Source organism: Mixophyes fleayi, chromosome 1 (assembly GCF_038048845.1).
Source record: "Mixophyes fleayi isolate aMixFle1 chromosome 1, aMixFle1.hap1, whole genome shotgun sequence".
Taxonomy (NCBI): Eukaryota; Metazoa; Chordata; class Amphibia; order Anura; family Limnodynastidae; genus Mixophyes; species Mixophyes fleayi.
In genome coordinates this window covers 41840581-41855273 of record NC_134402.1, presented here as the reverse complement: position 1 = coordinate 41855273, position 14693 = coordinate 41840581, and the positions used below count along the sequence as shown (strand labels likewise).

The following is a 14693-nucleotide window of genomic DNA, read 5'->3' as shown; positions in this document are numbered from 1 at the left end:
GATAACAAATGCAGGTCTAAGATTAAATGACTTATGTCAACAGTAACACAGCAGACATGTACGGCTTGAGTCATTGAGAGCAAAGCATAAAAAGGAGTAACTTTGTACCTGGGCATTTGAGGGGGAAGATAAAATTTAAAATGTGGGGACAAGTAGTTGGGGTAGAGCATGTCCTAAATCCACTTTAAATTTCACTGTAAAAATTAAGCTATCAAGTATTTGTGTACTACATGAAAAATAGCCAGTATTTAACTTATGTGCAAAATAATAAACTAATTTGCACCCCTTGCATTGTAACATGGTTTGTCCCAGAGAACATTTACACCTTTTTTTGTCTCACTTTCCTTAATGACTCAGACTCAACAACTTTTGTGCAAAAGGAGATCAATAGAAATTTGAAAATTATACCGTCTTAAACTAAATTGGCTATTTAAATAAATATGGCTTACTCCATCTTTAACAAAAAGAAAATATTTTATATAGTTACTTCAGTTTATTAACAAATTATCAATACCTTTTCATCTATTCAAAACAGTAAAACTATTTTTCCCTATTGTTTTAACCTTTATAAAAAAAAAAAAAAAAAAAAAAAAAAGCACATTCGTGTACTGAATGTCCCAAGTCCCTTAATCAGGGGACATAAGCCATAAAATATAATCTGCATATGGACCATGTTACTAATGTGCAATAACACTGAAGATTCATTAAGCAGAGTGATCCTGCCTCTTGACCCAAGAGTTGAAGGACAGAAGTGTTTTATTAATTAGACACATCTTCTAGCTACGGGTTAATAAAATTATAGAGAGAAAAAAAAAATATTCCGAAAAAGACTTTAAATAAATATTTTTGCAAAAAACTTTATTTCACAATTAAATTTTTTGATGTAAAAAATACCTCAGAACAATTTATCATGACTCATGAAATCAAAACATTTGTTTCATAAATAAACTAGAACATTTGTCTTCACAAAATAAAAGCCAAACCAAACCAAAAGTTGGGGGGAGGGCGAAAAATAAAACACACACTAAAGACAAACGTCATCAGAATCTATGATACAATTCAGTCTAGAACCTGAATTTACCTATCACAGTATCCATCTTATAAAACTGCAAATAAAACCATTTTAATGTTCAATTTGAACAAGTTAATATTAACTCAAATAATGTTAAACATATTAAAGGGGACTTGTTACAATGAGCATACTTTCCACCTCCATTAACTCAACAATATTTTCACACATAATACTCATTGTGGCATCTTTAGTTTTTGTACTCTAGACAAGATGAGAGAACCAGACTTCATAGTACAAACTCTATCCAGTCCATTTCCGAATTCCCCAATATTGTATTTAGCGGTTTGATTACCCTCTTCATTGGGAGAGTGACTTTTATATCTGCCGAAAATATTTTGGAGGCGGAGACAGCCCTCTTTAACTGTTTAATATAATTTGGCAAGTATCTATACTAGCTGTAGCGTTTCTGAAACGTTCTCCAGGTCTCCTCACAGAATCACAAATTAATTAGTCTAGTAATGTGCTAGTCATTAATGAATACATCTGTGCATATGATACATGTGTACGGCTATGGGGTTCTAAGGATTGAGAAACACTGTTTTAAGGTGATGTCATTCTCTTCTTACAAAGGAAGTTTTAGTATCACTCAGACAACAAAGACTTGGTTAAACGGACAGGACATCCTTAATTTGAAAAGAATGCATATAAGCACCAGTACTCCCATCTCTGGTAAATCAAGCAATCACTAATACTTTTAGTATAAATGGTCACTAAATAAGGTACATTTTCCCTTAAACACTTCCGTAGGAATTCTCTCCTCCGCAACTATAATAGCCCCAGTTGACCTCTAGAATTTAAATTCTTTGAGCTGTCCCTTTTAATCACATAATTCAATACGTTGTCAGCCCCCAAATAAATAAAGGCAACAACTGTAAAAAAAAGGGAATTTGTACTTTTAGCAACAGCCTCAACTGGCTTCATTGGCATCGGTGGGTGGACAGTGATCTGTGTAGGAGCAACTATGTCGCATCTTCAAGTTGCACATGTAACCGAGCAGATAGAGTTCTTGCACTTTTGCACTTTCCTACTACAAGTAAAACTGATCATTGAACAAGTTCAAAATGCGCATTCTGGAACATTGATCAAACCTGCTATAACGGCTTCTAGAAATTTGGAGTTTTTTCTTTTACATTGTTATCAAACTTTATTAATAAAATATTGAGCAACGCTTAATTAGGTTCTTCTCTGTCCAAGTGAGTGTGGATGTAACCAGATTTATTGATCTGTAAGTTAAATGCAGTGTTAGTACAGGCTGGTACTTTGTAAGTGATGAACGTACCATAAACATGCCTATTGTAATGTTCCAATAGGTTTCATGATATGAAATGTGTCAATCTATACTGAGCAATAAATATCAATGGTTACATCCCTGTCAGCTACGCCAAAAACACGGTGAATGTAGACATATTCAGACGGTGGGGTACCAGAACACACATGCCAGTATGTATACACCCTAACTGGTTTAATTGGAAGAGTGTATTCCCCATAGAACTTAAGGAGCAAATTCATAAATTTATGTAGTCGCTTTAATCAATGTGTGTAATTTTAAATGCTCCAGAGATAATACGTTGGAAACTAATTTGATGAGGCTTTAATGCACATGTAAAATGTTTTGAAAATGCATGTGCCGACTAACACTTAACCCCTTCCACCCCCTTATGCCCATATGTTGTTTTTTTTCATACATCTTTCTTACACATTTGCTTGGACAAGGTTATCTTTATCATTTTACTCTTAAACAGATTGATTGCTTTCATAATATATGATATTTCTAGGGACTCCAGGTCAGGATGGTTTAATACAACTACAGGTTGATTGGTGTATGGCGTTTGTGTCAATTGATCAACCTTAGCAGGAAACAGTCTGAGAGTTTTCAAAATCTGCTGTGATCTACCGCTCAAAGTTGGGGACGCAAGTCTTTTAGGAAGGGTTTTAACCTTCGCTTTGGAACTTTGCTTTTTTACTTTTTTAAGTGTGGCCCATTCTTGTTCTGTAACCTTACTCACAGCCAACACTGGAGAAGGCGACTGGTTACCATTCTGCATTACACAGGAAAGTGGCTGCATAACGATTCTTCGATCACAAGATAAGAAAAGTGTCTGAGGCCTACTAAACAGATCAGTTTCCGTCTTGATGAGACGGCTTGATTTACGTCCACTTTTCTTGTTACACTGAAAGAAAAGGGATGTCTGGCTTTCAGGCTTCCGGTCATAGATCAGTGCCGGCTTGCTAAACTGTTTTTCACAATCAATACTTTGTTCAAATACATTTGTTTTAGGTTCAGGTGAATCGTGCTCCGTTTTTAGCACGGTTGTTTGGATCTGCTTGTCTGATTTCTCAATTTCCATTTGGCAATTTGACTCAGTCGCTGGTATAGAAAGTTCATGTTTGCTTCCAGGTATAATAAAAGAGGAGTGCATGGTATCAAGGTTATTATTTGATGGCTTTGTTTCAGGGCTGGCAGTTGGACATTCCCAATGTATACCTTCGATGACGTTTTGGGAAGCAGAACTGAGAGAGAACACAGATGAAATAATTGGTCCGTCTGAAGCCGCATCCATATCATTAATGATTCCATCAGTAATACCATTGATAGTATTAATAATTGCATTATCATTAGCAGTTGTACACATCACGTTGGGTTTAGAAGTCTCCTCTGGTACGGTGGCGGTATTTTTTGTATGCAATTTATTCTCATTGCAACCATCAAGAAATGCCGTACATTCTTGCGATGAAGATCTACCTGGATTTTCTAAGCATTTCACAGATGGGACAATGGATGCCAAACGTTTTGGTTCGTATACGTTTTCCTTCTTAATTCCATCATTTGGCACAAATGAGTCAACCTGCTCCAAACATTTTAAAATTAAATGGTATGTACTGTTCATGGGTTTCACTTCCATGACCTGAGCAATACAGTTGGCGGGCACCCTAAACGTTGTTGGTGCAACCACTGTTAACGGCATCCAGGGGTACAAATTTTGGTCTACTGGCGAAATTACTTCAACTTCCACTTGACTGGCATGTATATTACCAACATTATTTCCATTCGAATGGAACCCATTACTTGTCAAGATGAAATTGTCCACCTCTGTTGTTAGATCGATAATGTCTTCAGTTACAAAAGGGCTATTCGGCAAAATCTCTTGTAGGTTGCCTCTCACTTGTGTTTGTACTATGTTAACGGAAGCGTTTTTAGACTCGTTTTCAACAGTGCTCACTGAACATTGTATCTTGCCATCGCCATGAATTCTTTTTATGTGTTTGACAATGTAGTCGTTTCTTATAGCCCCGTATCCGCAGTATTCACACGTATATGGAAATTTCCCAGTATGCGACACCAAATGTCTTTGAAACTCAGTTTTCGTGTAGGACACAAAGGTACAATGTGAGCAAGCATATTTGATATCATTGTGAAGAGACACGTGGTTTTTATACTTGTTTGGGTCCTTGGTGGAAAATCTGCATTTTTCACAGTTGTACTTTTCTAATGATTGCATTTGTAGCATGCTATTCATCCTGTTCCTTGTACAAAAGTTTTCTTGTTAGCTTGAAGAAATGGTAGAGGGTGAGGGGGGGGTTACGATTCCTTTACATCTTCATTCATTTCCGAGAACTGCTCATAAAATCACAAATGCAGCATTAGAAAAGGAATATATTTTGTTTATAAAATCGTTCTCTCTTCCTATTTTAGATTGCTGTGAGTTATTCAATTACGTAGTGACTTTTTTTCAAAGTACTCGGGTTATCCAGGGCCTGAGAAAAAAAAGAAAAAACATTTCAATAATAGTTATCTGACAAACAATGCTTAAAAATCTACAACAGTTACATTTTAACACATTTTGCAATATAAAGTTAAATATTAAACATTATGGCAACCTTTGTTGTAGACAGAAAAACTGCTAAATACCATTGAAAAAGTACCATTTTACTAGCTATTGTACAGGGTAAATCCACGGTCACGTTTATCTTCTAGGCTGATTTGTTTGATTGTTGACCTTGAATATACTCAGGTCTGTGAACTGGAAAACAATTGTATCTACACAGCAGATATGCAGTCCTATCTCAAAGTATCGAAAATAACAAATCTGTCTGAAAGACTCTTGCTCGACATTTTAGTTTATTTTAATTCAGAGACATTGGTATATTCTCCCATTAAAGTTGAAGAAAATAGTCATTTTTAACAAATCTTGTACTTTACACGTCCCTTCCGAAGTCTAAATAAAGAAAGATCAAACATCAAGAGTTTTAAAGAACCGTTTTGTTTTTTTTAAATATATGACTGTTAAAAAACACGCTTATTATTACACTACATCTATATATGTATACACAAATTAAGAGGTGGGAGCATGACTTATGACAAAAGGATATCAGGTTTGAAAACACCTCTAAACTCAGTGGAAACAAATTGTTGTTTGGATGGTCTGGTAATGACCAGACTCATTTTGGCATTTTGAAAACTCCTACTTTACACCAATAACAAGTTTTTTACTACTTTGTGTACTTAAATGCAAAGCATCCAAGCTAATAAGTCATTAGGCTGATATAGCTGGAAAATGTAGCGCTGGAAGTTGTATTTTGTTAATAGGTGACCACAATTATATCGGATCTAGTAATTTGAAGTTCTATGTGGGGCCCTGAATACAGTCCCCTAAACTCTACAATCTGGCCACCCTTCAAGTACAATATTTGCCAGTGAACCCACAATGACATTACATATTGTCCTGGTCATAGGCTATGCACTGTACTCAAAGCAATGCTTTAGGATCCAATGAACTGGGTTAAACAAGACCTATCCCAGCTATTGCACTACAAGTCCAGGAGATTGACAGCCACATCTCTTCTGTGTTTCTGAACTAGTGAGGGAAAGGATGTGCTGACTGTAGTGGATTCATCAGTGAGCTAATGCTGGTGTCAACAACAATCTTGTCTCCTAGAATCCAAAAATGGCATATCCTAGATTACCATATTCCTTTATTCTGGCCTGGGATTTTCTGCTTTTTGAAGAAATCATCAGGGGGGATTCAGAATCTCCCACATGCCTCTACAGCATTTAGTTCTTTTAAGCTGTTGTATGGGAGAAAGCCGAGAGGTGTGTTACATATGCAAAATGAGGGTTGGGAACAGAAGGCCAGTAGGAGACAAGTTTAGTTAAATTCGCATCTCAAACGCAAGAAAGAATGACAAAAGTGTCTCCAATAGTCAGGAAATTGTTACAAAACCAGTAACAACATCAACAGGTCTATATTAAGTAGACAGTAGTCAGATCTTTCCAATCTGGTGACGAGTAAGGCTGGGTACACACTACAGTGTTTTCAGCCGGTTATCGTGCCAATCAAACGACAACCAACCAGCCCGATACTGTATTAGATTGTACTCTGCAACGATGAACGATTGTTCCAAAGTGCATTGCATCATTTCATTTGATTTTTTTAACTAAAAATGTCTGAACAATGGAACGATGTTGTTCCAATTCTGCAGTGTGTCTGCACTCATGACCGGCAAGGTCCATAGATCTCTATGGAGTGAGCAGAGTAACGATCTTTTCAGCCGATGGTTATGACAGATGAAGAACACAGATCTAAAGGTAAATCATTTAAAATATATTTAGTGTGTACACATAACTCACTCTGGACTTTTTTTGTTTTTTTTTTAATCATTGGTAAAATCGTTAAGGATATCGCATCAGGAGAACTTTTATATAGTGTGTACAAAGCCCAAGCTCCTTTAACTTTGGAAAAGTCCTTATAAAGATGAGCACGTGGAATCTATGCACTCTAAAGTTCATCAAACGGGATGGAGGGAGATGAAACAGATCTACCACCATTGTGAGAAGCAATAATGTCCATTCCATCTGCGATCACATTCAGCACATCCTCTGGAGAGGCTCGTAAATCAGAAACCCTACAAGGTATCACAAGCACGGCTCCAACGTGGGTTATTGTGTGACATATGAATATAGCAGAGAGTCATTAAGCTGTGTGTGAAAAGTGTACAAAGGCGTTTTAGAAAAGTAATACACAGTAGTGAGTGTGAGATCCCAGCAGCCATCCCCATCAGTTAGGAGGATTAACCAGGATTCAGTGCCTCTGCCTGCCTCACTGATAATGAGAAACAATGACTAGAATCATCTAAACCTCACCAACATGATCCTTCAACTGGTGACTGTAGAGAAGTGGGAGTGTTTAGAAAAACATAAGGGTCTGTGCTAGGCTGTGACAGTGGAGAATCATTGGCCCCTCAATCACTGGATAATAGAAAATAAAATCACGAATAGAAGCACAGATAAAAATGTCAATAGTGAACTATAAAATACAACTCAATATTAGTCAATCTCATATCTTCCACTGGATATGTGCGGAGAGAAACATCTATCAGTTCTTCCAAAGAGCCAACAATATTTGTTCCTGCTTGGGTAGTTAATCCTCTCACTTCAGTAGGTTGAGAATACCTAGGGGTAAATGTATTAAAGAGCGATTTTTGCTAATCGCTGATGTTCGGTGAGTTTGACACCTACCTTTAAAACGGCAATGTGCTTAAAAGCAAATCTTGCCTTTAAACACATTGCCGTTTTAAATTTAGCTGTCAAAGTCGCCGAATAACAGCAATTTGCAAAAATAGCTCTTTAATACATTTACCCCCTAGTCTTTGCCTAGTAAATACAGATAAGCACTTTCATTAGTAAACAGTATTGATCTATTTTAGCCAACTCATGTTTTAACTAATACACTCTATGCACTCTCCTTTGTGTGACCTTATTAACATTTTAAAGTCCTATTGTCCGCAGGTTGAGGATATAAAGAAAAGGAGTAGAAGGGTTTGATCATTTAAATTTGTTATTTAATTCGGATTAAAAACTATAATTTTTAATATATGTCAAGCTCTATAGTGGTTTGTCATTTGGTTCATGGTAGAATATTTATTGTAATATTTCTGGAGCTGGCAAAAGCGCTCCTTTAGGACTTATTTCAACAATTCGATATGAATATTATATACACACATATATATATATATATATATATATATATATATATATATATATATACACACACATATATATACACACACATATATAGATCTGTGAGTAGGACGGTGTAACAATTTCAGTACAAGATATTTAAACTTTAGTTATACATGAATTGAGGATTCAAACTGTGACACGAGTGATCAGATAAAAATTAAGCACTTTCATCTACCGAAATAAAAGGGTTGTACCTCTTATCAATTCATTGCTAAAAACAAATACTATTACAAACCATGAAAAATTATATAATAGTCGCTGATAGTGTCAATAGATCATTAATAAAAAAAAAAATCATGAGATTTGCAAGTGAAAGTTATATTAGATATTGGATAAGTGCATAGGTCAGAGGATTTTTTTATTTTTATTTTAAAACAATACACTTAACAGCTGTGAGTATAAAATAACTTGTGTATGCGTTCACATTCCAAAGATAGCACTTCTCTCGATTAAACTTTTATATTGCCCCTTTTTAGTGGAATCCTGTGTTCTTAAAATTCATATAAAATCCAAAATAAATATGCTTTAATTCAAAAATCATAGTCATTAACAACAAGCAACAGTCAGCTTTAATATTGCATTGAATAAGAAAAATTGCAGTTCTAGCATGAATGAATAAAATGATCACTGCACTAAACTTGGATTTATGAAATAGCTTTTTTTTCTTCTTGATCAGGCTTCTTATTGGCTTATACGATGTTGCAATCCCCTGTAACTGCACCAATCACAAAACATTGCTTTGTCCAGGGAAGGACATGGATACATAATCATTTAATTCTGTACTAGATGCTGTCAATATATTCAAGTCACTAGAAGAATCTCCAAAATTGAAGAAACATTCTACTTTTGAATGACCAAGGTTTTTAATCCGTGATTGGTTAGCTTCATAATGCTATGTGTAAATCCCAATGACAGTGTATAAAGTGGAGGGAAGAGAAGCCAAAAAGGAGAGAAAAGAAATTGCAAAAATCCAGGTACCATCTATAAAGGAATTATCAACATCCTTTCCAATAATAGTGAAATTATCTTCTTACAAGTGGACCAAGGCGGAATCCATTTATTTGAGAAGTGAATCAGATTGGTCCCTAAAATGAACACACTGTTCTATAGTTTTAAATTCACAGGTTCCTTAAAGATCAAATTACCCTTTGAATAAAGATTCTATAGAACTTCTGCCTGTTGTGAACAATTGGGGTCAATTTTAATTAAAACAATTTATACATGTTCGATGATTAACACACAGGGACAACTGATAAGTGAGTTTACATGAGGAAAAACATTGTTGAAAAGTGGTGTTTTTTTAATGTTGATTACTTTACAAAACCTTTTTAGAAAATTCATAATTACAATGTTATATGGCTTTTAAGAATTCCACTAAAAAAAGGTACAGTATAAAAAGTTCAATTAAAAGTGATCTCGTTGGAATGTAAACTTGATACAAAAGGTTATTTCAATTCATTAATTGGATCCTTCTAAATAATTTTTATCTTTGTTTTGTATGGACGTTGCCAATGATTATTTTCAAATAATTAACTTGCAAACATCATAGTATTTAATGGTCTACAAAAGTTAAAATCAAGAATAGGCGCTGATTTGTCACCAGAGAGCAGCCCAAGTTAACATATAGGGAGCCACCTGCTCCCCAAAGACATGTATAGCAATAAAAAATGGTAACTCACAGCGCTGAATGGTTCACATACATAAAATGCCAGCATCTAACATGGATAGCTGTAACATAAGAAAATATACAAGAAAATATACATAGAGCAGTACAGTCTCAACATATTATGGAGATAAATAGGATGTCTTTTAAAGGTGATCCCTCTTCCACAATGTGTTCTAGGTGGCTGATTATTGGATATCAAGATCTTGATAAAGAATCCATTGGATTTGAAAACGCGTTGATTCAACAGGGGTGACTATCGTTTAGGACTACTGGAGGAATGATGCAGCTTTGAGAACCGACTGTTGTGTGGTAACTGATCCCATCTTTAATATCTATCTGCTGTTTTTATTCCGCTGTGAGGTACGCTCCTAGAAGCAGACCAATTTCTGTGTTTTAAATGATTGTATCATTTGTAATAAACGGTATTATGTTATGATTTTATCTTTTGTACATATGGTTTTTGCTGGAGACTACAGCACCAAAGGATCTCGTATTCTTCACCAGTAATTTGGTTGATGTGCAGATTTTAAAGAAACCATCTTGTAAGCACATACCCTTCGGGGATTCCCACACGTGGTTATCCAATAATCAGCCACCTAGAACACATTGTGGAAGAGGGATCACCTTTAAAAGACATCCTATTAATCTCCATAATATGTTGAGACTGTACTGCTCTATGTATATTTTCTTATGTTACAGCTATCCATGTTAGATGCTGGCATTTTATGTATTTGGACCATTTAGCGCTGTGAGTTACCATCATAGTATTTAATGATCTCGGATGCCATCAGTAAATATTACGTCATTTGTCATTGTTTGTTAAATATAATCCACATTATTGTTGAGTGGCATTTTTATTTATTTGCACCCTAATAGATTGGACAATATGATTTGAAATTATTTAAAAAGGGATTTATTTTGTTTTGTTTAACCATTGCTTTCATAATTTGGAAGTCTCCAATTTACATATAACTTACTTTAATATTTGTACACAAATTGGAGTATGTTCACCTCTTTACGGAGAGAAATTGTAACACTTTATTTTGTTAGTTATTTTTGATGCAAGTGAGAATGTAGCCCACCTGAATGCATGACAATACAAATGTATTGCACACTGTGCATCGGACTTTATTTCTGTCTTATAGTACAAATATCCAGACTAGGAAACAGCAATGATTGCTGAAATCTTTTCTTATACTTTTCTTATTGATATGGTAATAACACAAACCAGAATTCTCCAGACTGAAATACCAAAATGTTCTGTTTTTATAAAAAGGTAGTAGCACACCATGATGAACAAATAATGAAGTTCACATATGGGGCCTGAGTCATTAAGGAGCATAGCATAAAAAAGGAGTAACTTTGCACCTGGGAGAAACCATGTTGCATTGGAGGGGGGGGGGTGGTAAATTTAAAATGGGGGGACAGATTTATAGTTGGGATAAGTGAGGCATGTCATAGATCAATTTTAAATTTCAGAGTAGAAATAATGCTATCAAGTATTTGTGTGCTAGATAAAAAAAAAAACATTCAGTATTTAACTTGCGTGCAAAATAAACTAATTTGCACCCCTTGCATTATAACATGGTTTGTCCCGGAGAACACTTACTCCATTTTTTGCCTTACTTTCCTTAATGACTCAAACCCATGGTTCTCCATGTTGAACTATTTTTTGGTTAAAAAAGAAAAAAAAATGACCAATAATATATAGCAATTTTAATTTTAGCTTAAGATTAAAATTGATCAAATACTATGTTTAGTGAAGACTAGATGACCTTGTCCTGACAGAATATATTATACCACCATATTATAAAGACAGTATTCTATCTTTCAAATCTATTATTGTATTTCTTTATTTTCTTTTACTATTTCTTGGGAACATTTCGAAGAGCCCTAACTATTTCTCACCCAAAAAAAGCTCACCTCTATAGGTAAAGTCATTGAGAGACCTTCAATAAACTAAGGGCCTGCTCACACCAAAACGTGAAAAGCATTCAGAAAATGGTCTGACCCATATTTTACTCTTCTTCCCATGTGTTCAACAGCCCGGTGCTAACAAAGGATTAAGGAATCCTTCGCCTGCTGTGTTTTATGGCTGCTTTTATTCATGTCAGCGTGAAGATTTATGAAAGCGCTCAGACAATGACTATGTGAAGTATTCTTACATACAGTATTATACAAAGCCACTATGAAAGCAGCAACTGCCCCAATAATGTGCTTCATCATTCTTAATCACCACCAAGGTTTATAGATTTTACATTGTTTGAAATTTAAAAAATAAAATCACTTACTCCACATGCCTGTGAAGTACTCACAAACTGACCTACCAACATATAATGTTCATCATAAGAACCAATACTGAAAAAGTATTTACTATATACCTATACTGACCAATTTCATAGCACACACTGGTAAAATGTATGTATCAAACTCCCATTGTCCCACAGATTGTACGTTCGCTAGCAGAACCATCCTAACTCTGTCTGTGTAAGGCTGGGCACACACTACAGTATTTTCAGCAGATCGGGCCAATCAGACAATAAATTACTAATTGGCCCGATATTGGGCAGCACGCAGGTTAAGTGGTTAGCACTTCTGCCTCACAGCACTGGGGTCATGAGTTCGATTCCAGACCGTGGCCTTATCTGTGTGGAGTTTGTATGTTCTCCCCGTGTTTGCGTGGGTTTCCTCCTACACTCCAAAAACATACTGGTATGTTAATTGGCGGTTATTAAATTGACCTTAGTCTCTCTCGGTCTGTGTGTATGTAAGGGAATTTAGACTGTAAGCTCCAATGGACTGATGTGAATGAGTTCTCTGTACAGCGCTGCGGACTTGGTGGCACTATATAAATAAATAGATGAGGATGATGTGTGTACCGTGCAATCATGATCGTTCCAAAACACAAAGAAAGAGTTAAACTGAACTAAAAATCTTACTCAACGATGGAACAATGTTGTTCCAATTCAGCAGTGTGTATACACACACAATCTTTTTCAGCCGATGGTTATGACAGATGAAGAGCACAGATCTGAAGGTAAATCGCGTAAAACATGTATAGTGTGTACACATGAAAGGGCTGCTGATCAGGAATTTATTTTTATTCAGTCCTTGGTAAAATCGTTATAGATAACACATTGGTCGGACATTTCTGTAGTGTGTACCCAGCCTTACCCAGTATTGTTTTATTACTGTGTTTGCCCCCAATTGTAAAGCGCTAGGGAATATGCTGGCACAATATAAATAAATGATGATTGTTAATATCAAGAGATTATTTTCCTAATAAACTTGTGAGGATGGCAAGTATAAAACCATACTTGCCAACTTTTTGCAGTTAGCTTCCGGGAGCCTCCCAGGGGAGGTGGATGTGCGGGGGCGGGGCTCTGAAATTGCATCCTTTTGGACCCGGTTTCCCAGAGAATCGCAGCATTTTGGCCCTAATTCTGTCCACTTCACTAGGAAGTGGGCAGATGCGGGAGATTGCCATACAGTCCCAGGAGTCCAGGAGACCCACCCGAAATGCGGGAGTCTGCCGGACATTCCGGGAGAGTTGACAAGTATGGTATAAACATGTGTTTGTTTTCTTGCTAAACTCCGCCTTAAAATACTGAGGTTACAGTCTCGCCATCTACCTTTCCAAAATACAAACTCAGGATCATACACACAAGTTGTGCTAATAATATTAACACTACAAAATAAGGCATATTTTGCATATAATACGAAAAGGGCCTTATTTAGAGGTTGGCCACACATCCATTTTTGTGGTGTAAATATTACCATACTGCGCATGCACACACACTTATGCAAATCTAGCTTTCATAGCATCTTAGACTTGCAGCCCTTATACTTCGAGGTGTGGTACAGGGGGGCAAGCAAGTGTAAGAGATTTGGAAGCACACCCAGTTACTCAAAAAAAAAGCATCTCTTTCCCAGGTACTGGAGGCCGGTTGTAAAAATACATGCTGATATAACTTCCAACTGTCCCAAATTTGTCAGAAAATCCTAAATCGTGCATCACAAAAGGGTCAGGCCTTGATAAAAGAAAAAATGGGTGAAGTTTTACCTAAAATTTACCTGTTTGTGGGCGGAGTTTGATAGGAATGGGGACACGGCTCATTGTAATTAGAATTTTGGATTTATAAAAAAAAAAATAGATGACTATCAAGGCACTACTAAGGCACTTCACTACATTAAATTGTGTACAAACAGGGTAACTATTAAAGTAAATAGACTTTTGCATTTACCACGAAGACTGTGAAATCACATCTTTACCCCATCATGTGGAGTAGAAATATATATTTCCATGACAGATGCAAAAATATGGCTGTGTGGACCTATCTTTATACAGCAGAATTTATATACTCAAGTGTGGGGCACAAAATGCTTACAACACTAAATACGGCCAAAACGGTGTAGGGATTATATGGGTAGGTCAACAAGGCACACCATTTAGGAAACTAAATGACCCAGCTCATAAAATAGTTGGTCCCATACCATTATAACTAGTGGTGGAAGTGGTCTGGAGTACAGTGTTATGACATACTCCCACGTCTACTGCCTTCTTTATAACACTATCACATTCCAGTCACTTACATTATATATACAGTATATACAGTGGTGGAAGTGGAGGTGTATACGGTGGTATGTCATACCGTCACTTCTCCTACTGCCTTCATTGTAACACTATCACATTCCAGTCACTTACATTATATATACAGTATATACAGTGGTAGAAGTGAGGTGTATACGGTGGTATGTCATACCGTCACTTCTCCTACTGCCTTCATTGTAACACTATCACATTCCAGTCACTTACATTATATATACAGTATATACAGTGGTAGAAGTGGGGTGTATACAGTGGTATGTCATACCGCCACTTCTCCTACTGCCTTCATTGTAACACTATCACATTCCAGTCACTTACATTATAT

The 14693-nt window shown here is 36.1% G+C and overlaps 1 protein-coding gene across 2 annotated transcripts in view; it reads right to left on the bottom strand.

Annotated features, from left to right (window-relative positions):
* Nucleotides 1-873: 873 nt before the first annotated feature.
* Nucleotides 874-14693, bottom strand: part of ZNF518B (zinc finger protein 518B) — a 30277-nt gene continuing 16457 nt past the window's right edge. For both annotated transcript variants that reach the window (XM_075194667.1, XM_075194666.1), the window contains one exon: nucleotides 874-4828. In XM_075194667.1, coding sequence (XP_075050768.1) covers nucleotides 2752-4590 — 1839 coding nt within the window. In that variant the 5' untranslated portion in view covers nucleotides 4591-4828 and the 3' untranslated portion in view covers nucleotides 874-2751. The remainder of the gene's footprint in view (nucleotides 4829-14693) is intronic.